Source organism: Rhea americana, unplaced genomic scaffold, assembly GCF_003343005.1.
Source record: "Rhea americana isolate MKP2758 unplaced genomic scaffold, rheAme1 scaffold_148, whole genome shotgun sequence".
Taxonomy (NCBI): domain Eukaryota; kingdom Metazoa; phylum Chordata; class Aves; order Rheiformes; family Rheidae; genus Rhea; species Rhea americana.
In genome coordinates, this window is record NW_028185572.1 from 224753 (window position 1) to 237610 (window position 12858).

Here is a 12858-nt window from a genome sequence, read left to right on the forward strand (position 1 = left end):
AAAAATCCAGTTCTTCATCTCTCAGTTACRTTGGCTCCATAAGAAGTAGGTTTAAAAGCAAGAACAAAATATTTTGGCTCAGCAGAGCAGATCCCAAGTACTCAAAACTGAGAAAAACCTGTGATAAGAGGTGCTATTTTTCCATTTTTTTATTCCAGATCATCTTCAAGGCAGAGCTGTACTTTAAAGTCACTGAAAAAGCATCATCTGTAGCTGGAAGTAATTCCCGTGATTTTTTTTTTTTTTTGGTCAAACAAGAAAGTCTGGCTTTAACCCCTACATGCACCCCTTCTCTAACTCCACRCCTTGACATCAGCGGACTACAGATCTCACTGACCCCTCGGTAAAAATATCAAATGAAAAAGTGCAGCAGGCAACACGGTACTTGGCCTCAGCTGAAGCATGCTTGTCTCTGGAGAGTTTGGAGGGAGAACAAGCAGCAATGCAGGGAATAATATCATCCTGTACCATATATTAGGAACCAATGTTGTGGTGATTTTAATTGCCCTGCCTTTTGGATTCATTATGCAGAAATGGATTTTGCTCTTCTCCACTGACTAGATACATTTCTGTGAGCGGGTAGCTGATTTAAGTGATAGTCATTCACAATGTGCAAATGACGTTACTCTGGGATTAATCTTCCTCCAAAATTGCTTTGTACAAGGGTATGACTGGCACAAATTGACTCAGACAAGCAATGAAAGGTTCTTTTGAAAACTGAGACAGGATCCAGGGAGTACTTGTCCATGGAGGGTTCCCCCATCTATAACGCCAATGATTGTTAACTAACCACCAGATTTGAAGCTCGGAGAGTTAATTTAGCCTAAAATCACTCTTAGTCGCACAGACCCGAACACAGAAGCAGGGAAGGAAACTGTCAAAGAGACCAGATGACTCAGCACAGATCCTATCCACTCCTAATGAAGCTTCCCATCAAACCATTAGCAAAGAACAGCATTCTCTGAAAAGATGCCATCGAGGCCAGTCACATCACAGCTAGCGCAGCTTCTGACTCAAACTGCAGTTCCTCAGTTACACAATGTGGTGACAAAAATATCTAGGCTCTGTCTACATTACAACTTCCATGTTCGCCATCAACTCTCAGCCACGTGAGCTGGGAAGGGAAGGCTCAAAGATGAAGCGCCTCAGACCAGCTCTGGCCCTAGACAGTCTGCTCACAACTGAGGCATCCTGCTGCCCTGTCTGCCAGAGAAAAGGTTCTCTCCCAGAACAGAACTCTTCCGTAATGAGCTAAAACACAGGTACTTTGCAYACCTGCAACAGAAGCATAAGACCTTCTTTACCAGTTAGCAATCRCTTACTCAAATAGGTATCTGAAAGCCAACAAATAGGACATTTAAAATAGTGTTAGCTGTCCTTCCAGTCCTCTGGCTTCCCTACCACTGAGGGCTGCTGAAACACTCTCCAGTTAGGCTGGTCTGATGGCACCTCCGGGTTTTCTGTACCTCTGTAAGCGTGATTCAATGAAGGGCAGTCGCTCCTCTCTCAAGCTGCCTCCACATAACTCCCCTATTCCTGGTACTAGAAGATCAACAGCTGCAACCTTTGAATAAAGAAAGAGAAATGTAATGTAAGTCACACCATATAACTACACAGTTTACATCAAAAGATGGTTGACACTTAGCAGAGCCAGGCTGTTAATAAAAAGCTACTGTAATCTACTGAGTCCAGGACACTTTGGTAACTATCTGCATGTGCAGGAAATGTCCCTTGTTGACAGGAAGGGAAGACACTTTGCTTAATTGCATCAAATCAAGGAATTTGCTTGGCAGAAAATGCTGTGAGAGGGCTGTGTGCTACAAATGGTAGATATCAGTAAGCCTAAGCAAAATCTAACCAAGGGCACTGATGTTCCAGATGGAGGACATCTAGACCAGGGGCTGTGAACTGAGTCCCATCAGGTTATTCTCGTGGGATAGCCTGTGCACGTAGGCAAGCCTGAAAAGGGTACAAAGAACAGCAACTAACAGCAACTCAGGAGTTGGCAGAGAAAGACACACAGGCAAATTTTCTGAAACCCTGATTTCCTCAAGAGTTTAAACTGCTCTGACCACAAGCTGAAGCTGACATGTGTTTGCCCTCTACCTGCCCCCTTTCCTTGAGCCAGCTCTAGCGGTAATGATAGCAATGGATCAATGGTATTGATATGCTGATTTAAGTGTTAGGATTAGAATGTCAGCATCTGCATGTGTGTTAGGTTTGGGCTGGTTTTCTTCTTTGTTTCATTTTGCAAGGTTACTTTTCTCATCTCACAGCTGAACTGCTGCAAGAACTGATGTAAATGAAGCAGCAGTGGCACGTGGTAGGCTAAATCACTCTTTTTAGTAGAAGCAAGGTTTCAGGTTATTTCAGTTCAATTAGGCAATCACATCTTCAAAGCACAGGACTTGTAGAAGAAAAGGTTTTTTCTTGTCTCTATCTGCTATGTGAGGATTACTTGCAGTAGATCTACATGACAGAAGAGTCACTGGCTGCTTGGAGCCATGCAGTTTTAAGCATTTTGCCTAGCAGTACAAAAGTTTCTCAGAACAAGAAAAAACTACGGCAATTCTGTTTTAAGTAATTTAAATAAAATATATATATATAAGATATCCCTGCTTATATCTTTCCTGAATCTTCATCCTGCTCTTGCTTTGGGGATTTCTCCTACAACAGCAAACAGAGACTGGAGAGGAGAAGCTGACAGCTTATCTTAGACTTCTTGACTGGAGAACCAGCAGAAAAGTATCCTGATCTACTTATCAATAGACTAAGACAGATGCCTAACCAAAAAGGAGGTAGAATGATGACTAGTGGACTCACCGTGTGTTGAGGTCCATCTTCATTGTCCCGCATATAAAAAGGTTTGAGGTCATAGGGGTAGTTAATCACAAACAAGGGAACCTCACCACAGTGCTTCACCAAGTACTTCTCATGTTCAGTCTGGAGGTCACAGCCCCACTGTAAAAAGAACAAGAGACCTGGGATCCTGCTTTGGGGCATCTTACCTGTGGCAAGAAACATAGCAAAATTCCTGCACAAGAATGATGTGCAGCTTTCAGTAACACAAAACCAGCAACAGTAACTTCTCATTGAGAAAATTTGCTAAGCAGAAAAACATAGTTCTGCAGATTTTAAAGCAGAGCAAGGCCATTAGAATAACATGCTTTAACTTCCAGAGAACAGGTCCAGATCATCCCTGTTGGATGTATCACACCGGAAGAAAAAAAGAGCAAAAACCCCCCTTACTCCAGATAGCTTAAGGGAAATAGGCACCCATCCAAAATTGGCTTACTCAACCCAGTAAACCAACTTCATTTCAGTATTACTTTTGGTGTATAGAAAGTATATTTGCTCAATCCACTGCTCTCTTCCCTGTTGTGTCTTGTTACATGCCACATTAATTCTCACTTAATAAACCCCAGCATCCTATCAACTAACTCTTTGTTACCAGAAACATCGGACTCTCTCAGTGCCCTTCATCCCTTCTGCTTTCTTCCCGTAAAATGCTATAAATTCTGTGACTTTTGACTAGAGATCTCCAGCCCATGGTAGGATGCACAAAGAATTTGCAAGGGGCTAGGCAGGGGGTGGTGGTGGTGGCAGGAGAGGCATGCATATTCTGTTGACTCTTCTGGTCTAAAAGAATCCTGAGTTTTCTGTCTCAGGTCAAGGTAGTAGACATCTCACTGAGATGGTTCTTTTCAACCCCCTGCTCTAACACAGCCATCTAGTAAATTCACCTCCTTTGCAACAGAAGTACAGCAGTGATTTGGGGGATGGCACCACAAATATGATTTGTAGCTACATTTAGACACAGGATTGGGGGTTCTACACTCACTTTTACAGAGATACCAGACAATTATCTAACTCACTATGAACTCCCTAAACTAGAGGGTTATGTTCCTTGGAGCAAAATGATACTAACATTAATTAATAAACACATGAGAATGGTACTGCCTTGAACACTACCCTACTAGTGTATGTGCTTGAAACTGGTTAAAATACGGTTTTCAAAAGAATGTAACCTAACAGTGCTAGGAAGACAAGCATGTGATATTTTTTCCTAGGCAATACTTACCATTTGAAAAAACAAGGCATCCTTTTACCTACATCTAGATCAGACRGTATTTTGACAAGGTTTTGCCTTATTAGTCCGTGTCAAATTCTCAGTGCTACCTAAATACCATTTTGTTTTTTGGAGACTACTGCAATAACCCTCCTGAGATGACTGCTGCTGAATCCACAATACACTCAGCAGTACTCACACATGGGAAAYGCAGAGGTCTTCGCCAAAGCCCGGAAGCCCCAACAGTAAACTCATCCCTTCCCTACAAATGTCTCTTCCCTCCCTACAAATGTTACATGCTCCACTGCTACAAAATTCCCATTTTACCTTTCAAGGGTAATAGTTGTATTGAGGTTCCCACTGAGCAAACACACCAAGATAAATAAACTTCTGCTGAGTAACAACACTGTTGCACTATCAGAAAGTGAGAAAGAAGGCTTCCCTGAGATCTACGAAGTTCAGCCTGGCTGTATACACCAGCAGACGCRGGGATAAGCAACCAGGCAATTACCTACCTCTGGCTTGAAAGTGAAAGTTTGAGAAGCTTGCTTCAAAATTTCCACTGCTTCACTGTAGGAAATTCTGAAAGAAAAAAAAAAGTCTTTTGAGATAAGTGTGAAAGGAATAACAAGAAAATTTTCTGGCCAAGTGCTGCATAGGAAAATTAAGGAAGCATTTCCCCGTTACCAGGCCAACTTGTGCTGTGATGTCAGACTTCCCAGCAATGCTTTTTTGGATGGAAACCAAAAAGTTACATTTTATATGGCAAGAACCCTACCTTTTTCCTGTGCTTCAGCTAGATGCAAGACAGGAAGTGCTAAGCTCTCAARACACTTTCGCATTACCACAATGCTGCATTTCAGTCAGAAATGAGTTCTGCAAAGAACTATTTCATCTAATTTTGATCTTTTTTATCTTTTTTAAAAGAAACTATTGTACCATCAACAAGGAACTCCAACAGTGCGTTCAGCACAATGTTATGTGAAAATGGCAGTCCAAGGTACAAAGAGTTAGTAGCTCAAACGTTTTCATTTTACTTTGCAAAAATTCTAAGATTTAGCTTCAACAATGTTTCTCTATTGCTCTGACACAGTTCTGAGAGCAGTTTCTCTATTGACTTCTATCAGTATAAAATAAAAGAAAGAAAAAACAGCACCACGGCAGAGCAAAGAAAGTGAAAGATGCTGCAMGTCTGATAGCAGGAAATCAAGATTCAATGGAAGATACTTTGGTGACAAGTTTTCCACATATCACACACATGTGGTGGAGACAAAGAAGGATAACCTGGTCACGATAATTTAATATCTCTATATCATCAGCTAAATCCAATTATTAATCAAGTTCCCTAAAGAACTAGCTCAATCTACAGTATTCCCTAATATATRGAAAGCTTCTGGAAAAAATACCTCTGGGAGGAAGATATTGCTCCATGTGCTTGGGTTGTCTTATCCTGCACTAATTTGATCGAAAATTTCACTCCAATATAAGACCTGAGGTTCTCAAAGTGGCTACTTTTGTAAAAGGCAGCTATACCTGCTTAATAGGAAAACTAGCGATGGACTGAGCGGCCTGACAAGGCTTTTTGGGGTGAATGTAGAACCTCCTATTTGAGGAGCCAGGAAAGGATGGGAAGAAGAGAGATGATTGCAGGCCCAAGAAAGAAGGAAACCAAAATCTCCTCTATTCTTTAGCACGTAAAAAACTGGAAAAAATGTAGCACAAGCAATTGGCAATARAAAACCAACTAGGATTTTAAATAGTATAAAAGAGGCAGTGAAAGAAGGCAGAGCACTAAAGCTGAACTCTGCTCTGGTACGTGCTGGAAGGACAGCAAAAGCTAAAGGACAACAGCAGACAYATATACCAGTCTCATGTGGAGATGGAAGGGCAACTGGAAAACAGGACAACAGCAACCGCAATTTATACTTTTCAGAAGACACTGATTTGGGAAGAGAAAGGAAGATATATAAAAAAGGATCCCCCCTGCAAAAACACTTTTCCAGATCATTTTGGAATAGAAGTACTTACGTCACAAATCTCTTCTTCAGCATTTGTTCCAACCTGCCCTTGGTTAAAACAAGAAAAACAAAAATGTAAAGCTACTAGTAAGGAGTCAGGGGCCCAGTGAAAATGTAGAAAAGTCACCTCCCTCTAATTTCTGAGACGTAGGTCAAAATCCACTACCACTCACTCAGTGCTGAAAGAATATTTGGCTTTTGGAGCTGAGCAGTCAGACGTAGCTAGATGATTTAGCAGCCACAACTGTGCCACACATACTAGCTACAGAAAGCTTTGTGTCCTGTCTGTACTGGCTTGAACAATYGTAGAAGATCAGGCTGATTTTTTGSCTTTTCAGAGTTAGCTAACGCAGCTCAGCACAGTATACTAGAAAAAAAAAAGTGTCTCCTACTGTCAAGAGCACCGAAAAGGCATAAAAGGATTGCAACTCTTTCCTATTGCATTTATTACCTTCTGTGCAGGTGCTACATATTTATGAAAAAGCTCGACATCATGAGGACATTTGGAGAGTACAGTACTTGTTGCTGTCTTGAAGAGATCCTCCATAACCTAACAGAGAAAACAGAAGCGCATGAAAAATTAACACTGTTTTATGTCCCAAACTAAGTAAAGCATGTTACACATCAGGCAAAGGGTACAGAAGGAGCTTCTGTCCTTTTGCATGGTCAGACTGCGCACAAAGGTACTAGTTTGCTAGCGCTCCTAATAGGAGGCTTGCCCACAGCCAAAGAGGAATGCAACTCGTGTTTCTGCTATAGGTTTAGAGTTTCAGTATCTGCTGGTGCCTTCAATATCTTCAAATCTGTTCAGTGAAAAAAGTACATCTAAAATATTCAAGCAGCAGCCCTCATCGTTGCTGCCACAACCCCAGCAACCCCCTGGCAAAGCACAAATAAGCACATTATCACCATTTGTGGTGACTGGTCTCAGACTGATTATTAGTGAGATACCTTTCCTGTAATGAACAACAAACCAGAAAACCAGAATTGTTACAACAGGCAGAACTAAAGGAAAAGGGAATAAATGTATTGAGTAAAGTCAGACAGACTTCAGCCACACAGATCCTGCACAGTAAGAGCAAAGCAAAGAGATAAATGGGCAGCAAAAGTTGAGGGCACATCAATGCAGGGATGTTTGAGAAATAAGAAACAAAGACGTGGCTGAATTTCTCTAAACTAATATGGATAAGCTACATGACATTAACGTCCAGTTTGGGTATACCTATCTGTTAAAACAGACTTCACTCATGAAGAAATTAAACAAATGCCACTTTGATTCTAAATAGAAAAAAAAAGCACCCAAATAGGGCCTCAGTGTATTTTGGTCATCTTGTTTAAAGAGTCGTTTCCCTGTTTGGTTATGCAAAGCAGATCAAGACACTGGCTGTGATGCTGGCAAACGAGCTCCCCTTGCTCYTCATAGCCTCATGCCTGTGTAAAGCAGGGAGTCAATGCCTGTGGAGCTCCGATGCTCAYGACTTTCTCCTAAATTCCTCTTTACCTCCTCTCCTTTGTAAGCAAGAGTGATGCAGCTTGACTGTGTTTCATCTCAACCTGGGATAGGAGCCAGTTTTTTTTCCATTAAAAAGCAGCTCCTGATGTCCATGCACATTTCTGCTCTTTCTGTAGGCATAAAGACTGTTTCAGTAATGGCAGAGTTGAGAGAAGAAGCAAAGTATCCACCGRTGATGTCCAAGTGAACAGGTCCCTAACCACTGCCCAGGGAAGACTAACGTGGAAAAGATGAATGTGACTTTTAGTCAGCAGAGTCTGCTGGAGAAGCAGGCCTCTGCTTCACAAGGAACCAGTGTTATGGGGCAAAAACAAGGAAAGAAAATGGAGAGAAGAAGCTGGGCTAGTGACATAGCCAAGACTAGATTTCAGGCCTATTGTCCAAGCTCTCATCTTTAGAAGAGCATACTTTATCATGTGTCTTCAACTACTGAAACACTACTCTGTGCTGATGAGCAGCCTCTGCATACTACCAGCCAAGAGAAGCTTGTAAATCAGCTCTTATTTTGAATTTTCTGGAGACAAATGCAACTTTCAGACTCCTGCATGAATCTAGACCCTCTATTTAAAAAGGAACAGCGTTATCATATGCAAACGAATGGTTTTACCCCTACTGGTACTGAAACACAAAGGACATGAAAAGCCAGCATTCCTGCTGCTGAGTGGCAAATAACCAAACAGCTTTGAACTTTCTTCAAAGTAGCTAGAAAAAAGCTTATGCAAATGAAATTAGAAAAGTTCTTGGCAATTCATCTGGTTTCAGTCAGGCAGAGACGAAGTGATTTTACATCAAGCTTCCTCTTTCTAGAAAATGAAAGTATCATCTGGTTTTAGAAAAGCATGTTGTTTAATTAGCACTTTTTCCCCCCTTACTGCACGATAAAGTAACAATTAGGTTCCCACAGCATTCAACATAAGCAGCTTCCTCTTGTGGAAAAGAACTGTGGGTGGTATGGGAAAAACAATCTGAGAAATATTTCCAGGTTTGAGACTGAGGTCTTTTCTTGGCAAAAAAAAAGAAAGAAAAAAGAAAAAAGAAAAAAGAAAAAAGAAAAAAGAAAAAAGAAAAAAGAAAAAANGAAAAAAGAAAAAAGAAAAAAGAAAAAAGAAAAAAGAAAAAAGAAAAAAGAAAAAAGAAAAAAGAAAAAAGAAAAAAGAAAAAAGAAAAAAGAAAGAAAGACAGACACGTGGGTCAGGCATTGGCCTCTTCACTGCACTTACTCTCATTTACACTAAACGTGCATTAGGCACAAACACTCAAAAAAGGGGAGGAGGGGGTAAGAACACGCTCTCCAATGCAAAGTAGTCATAGATTTAAGCAGATAATATAATGAAAGATTGAAAAGTAGAATATATGAAAAAAGAGTGCAGAAGCATAGCCAGTGGCTTGTTAGTTTGAGGGAGGGTGAGGGCTGCAGAAATTGGCCCACTGATCAGGTTTGAATGTATCCTGAAAGCAGCATATTTGAGAGGTGGCTTACACAGGGGAAGCCATGGGAATCCCAGCTTGTCTTAGAGGTGGGGCTCTGGTTGCCCCAACTGCCATTAGCTTTCTTGCTACATAACGAAAATGAGGAAGTTCTGCTGATAGGAGAGCAGGCAAGGAAGATGAATGTGAAAGTCTTCCTTCATCTCTCCCAGCTTTTGTCTCTGGATTCCCACCTTTCAAAGAAGTTCAGTAGCATCAATTCTGTCCTCCCTTGATGTTTCTGTGGAATGTGCTAGAGGTCTCTGATTTGGATTAGGAGCMGATCCCAACCGTATCTTTTAATTTTGATTTGAAAATTTTCTCATTACAACTTATTCTCTTCCCAAACAAAATTACGATCAGAGATAAAACAGAGGAAATTATCAATAATGTAGCAGTAAATGTCAGCAGCAACAACTGAAGGTGCTGTGCGCAGCATGATTGATCTGAATCATTTTATTATGCAAGATGTTAAAAAAAAMCGCAAAAACTGCCAGGAGGGATTTTGTCTAGGCATCTTCCTGGGCAATGTATATTGATGCAGTGTAGACCACCCATTATTTTCCTACCAAGCACCAACTAGACCATAATTTGTCACCTTCATGCTTGCTCACACACACACAGGGGAAACTCCCACCTGATCYTGGTCATGAAGTTCCCCTCTTGGACATAAAACCAACAGCTCAGGTGCTAAATTTCTGTAGGGTGAGGGTCACTCTCTCTGTTACATGGTGAAAAACTCAACCTCTGCTTGAGATATACCTGCTGCAAAGGTAGGATATGACCATGCAGTGTTGTTGCCCTGAATGCTGTTGCAAAACCATTATCTTGGAAAGTTAAGTTTAGCATTCACGTCAAGAATTTCTACTTCTGTAACAAAGAAAGCATTTCCCAGTACAACAGAAGCCATTTATTTGCAAGGGATATCCTCTTTGCATCTGCTACAGTACACTGAATTTTTTAACTTATTAGCACCTCTAAAATACAGTTAAAAATAGCATCAGGGTTCCAAAATCAATTATTTCAAACAGGAACTGAAATGGTACTTAAAAGATAAAGTACTCACAGTGCAAAGTATTCTGGAAACCAAATCACATCTACATATCATACCTGAGGTCCCTCACACTGGCACCGAAAACCAGTGCTACTTTTCAGTTCGTTTCATGCCTAAATTCCCCTTCTGTAAAATCACAGCATGGTTGAGGTTGGAAGAGACCTCTGGAGATCATCTAGTCCAACACCCCTGCTCAAGCATGTTAGACAGGATCACATCCAGGCAGGTTCTGAATATCATCAGAGAAGGAGACTCCACAACCTCTCTGGGCAACCTGGYCCAGKGCTCCGTCACTCTCACAGGGAAGAAAGTCTTCCTCATATTCCAAYAGAACTGTGTTTCAGTTTGTGCCCATTGCCTCTTGTCCTGTCACTTGGCACCACTGAAAAGAATTTGTCCCCATCCCCTTGACACMCTCCCTTCAGGTACTTAAGACACATTGAGAAGATCCACCCCTTCTGTCTTCTCTTCCCCAGGCTGAACAGGCCCAGCTCTCACAGCTGTTCCTCATAGGGCAGGTGCTCCAGCCCTCTGATGATCTTCRTAGCCCTGTGCTGGACTCTCCCCAGTAGTTCCATGTCTCTCTTGTACTGTGCAGCCCAGAACGGGTCACAGCACTCCAAAATGGGGATAACAATGCTTCATGTCACTGGCTTCATGTCATGACAGCAAATTAATTTTGAAGAAGTTTGTAACAAGTGGAAGACAGTACTTTTGCCCTTAAAGTTCAAATAATTTCTGTTATACTGTAGTCTCATCTTATGTACCTAGAGAGAAAGTGGTGCTAGGATGCAGTTCTGTTATGTAGGAGTARAACAATGCATAAACTTCAAAAAGTGCCCTAGGCAAAATTTCCTTCTGGCATTTCCTAACATTTCAGCATAAATGATGCTCCTTTACTACGGTATTGCATGTGGATTTGATGAAATACAATAATGACTGCATCACATGGCCTCAGTAAGCCACCATTAGCATTATGAGTGAATTGGGATCCTTTAAATCCACTGCATTGTCAAGAAGGCTGAAAGGAAAAATAGAAGATAATGACTTACAGATATGGTATATGATGCAGCACGGAAGAGAGCAAGCTTCTCAGAGAACAAATAAGACTGCAGATGTCGGACTTCCAGTTCAGAGACTGAAGGGGAAATGGCTCTGCTGAGCCCAGTCTCTGCCWTACAGGCTGGACCCCTTCTATTTTTCTAGCCTGATACTCTCCTAATTGCTTCTGTTTCTTACTCAGTTTCAGGGGAGAACGACTTGTGGCAACTTGACTCCACTTCTTGACTAGACTCTTCTGCAAAGAGGTCAAAAAGGCCCCTCCTTACATACACCCTGTTCACTGAGGTAGTCATAATTATAGAATCATAGAACCATAGAATCGGTAAGGTTGGAAGGGACCTCTCGAGATCATCTAGKCCAACTTCCCCGCTCAGCAAGGTCACCTAGAGCACGGTAGACAGGGCTGCATCCAAGCAGGCCTTGAAGATCTCCAGACAAGGAGACTCCACAACCCCTCGGGGCAACCTGGTCCAGGGCTCCGTCACTCTCACAGGGAAGAAATTCTCCCTCACGGTCAGGTGGAACTTCCTGTGCTTCAATTTCTGCCCATTGCCTCTTGTCCTCTCACATGGGACAACTGAAAAGAGCTTGTCCCCGTCCCCTTGAAACCCTCCCTTCAGGTACTTGTACACATTGAGAAGATCCCCCCTCAGGCTTCTCTTCCCCATGCTGAACAGGCCCAGCTCTCACAGCCATTCCTCGTAGGGCAGGTGCTCCAGCCCTCTGAGCATCTTTGTAGCCCTACGCTGGACTCTCTCCAGTAGCTCCATGTGTGTCTTGTCCTGGGGAGCCCAGAATGGGACGCAGTCYTCGAGGTGAGGCCTCCCCAGGGCTGAGGAGAGGGGCAGGATCACCTCCCTCCACCTGCTGCYAACACTCTTCACAATGCACCCTGGGAGACCATTGGCCTTCTTGGCCACAAGGGCACATTGCTGGCTCATGGTGAACTTGTCATCCACCAGCACTCCCAGCTCCTTCTCTGCAGAGCTGCTCTCCACAAGGTCAGCCCTCAGCCTGGGCTGGTGCCTSGGGTTATTTTTCCCTAGGCACAGGACTCTGCACTTGCCCTTGTTGAACCTCAGCAGGTTCCTCTCCGCCCAGCTCTCCAGCCTGTCCAGGTCTCTCTGAATGGCAGCACAGCCCTCAGGGGTGTCAGCCACTCCTCCCAGCTTGGGATCATCAGCAAACTTGCTGAGGAGGCACTCTGTCCCCTCATCCAGGTCACTGATGAAAAAGTTGAACAGGAGTACTGTGCTGAACACACTGAACATGATGGGACTTTCCACAGAAAGTATTGTGCAACTAGTATTGTTCAAGTTTCTTTGTAGCCCTCAAATACATTTGGGCACAGCACCAATACTGAGACCACAGGATCAAGACATATGAGACTTCACAAGAACTGGGCTACTAATTTAGGAACAACTAAACATTGCTGTCTGCAATTAAAGCAGGGAAAAAGGTCATCACTCTCAGATTCCTTCAGGCTTGAGTATATTTAACTTTGTTACTGTTTTTTTGTTGTTTCTTGGTGTGTGTTATTTCGTAAAGAAGGCTATTTTACTTTTGGAGTTCTGGTGGGAGAAAGATCTGAAGCCTCAATAAAGAATGGTAAGCACGCATCTTTTAGCARGGCTCTTCTGTACCCTTTAATGGTATACAAGCAAATAGTTCAACA

At 42.4% G+C, this 12858-nt stretch overlaps 1 protein-coding gene across 3 annotated transcripts in view; it reads right to left on the reverse strand.

The window, feature by feature from the left end:
* The window catches only part of NARS2 (asparaginyl-tRNA synthetase 2, mitochondrial), a 132624-nt gene that overhangs the window by 90315 nt on the left and 29451 nt on the right, over positions 1-12858 (reverse strand). For all 3 annotated transcript variants that reach the window (XM_085299244.1, XM_085299246.1, XM_085299245.1), the window contains 5 exons: positions 6539-6637; positions 6098-6135; positions 4585-4651; positions 2824-2961; positions 1467-1564 (listed from right to left, as the gene is read on the reverse strand). In XM_085299244.1, the coding sequence (XP_085155370.1) occupies positions 1467-1564; positions 2824-2961; positions 4585-4651; positions 6098-6135; positions 6539-6637 (440 nt within the window). The remainder of the gene's footprint in view (positions 1-1466; positions 1565-2823; positions 2962-4584; positions 4652-6097; positions 6136-6538; positions 6638-12858) is intronic.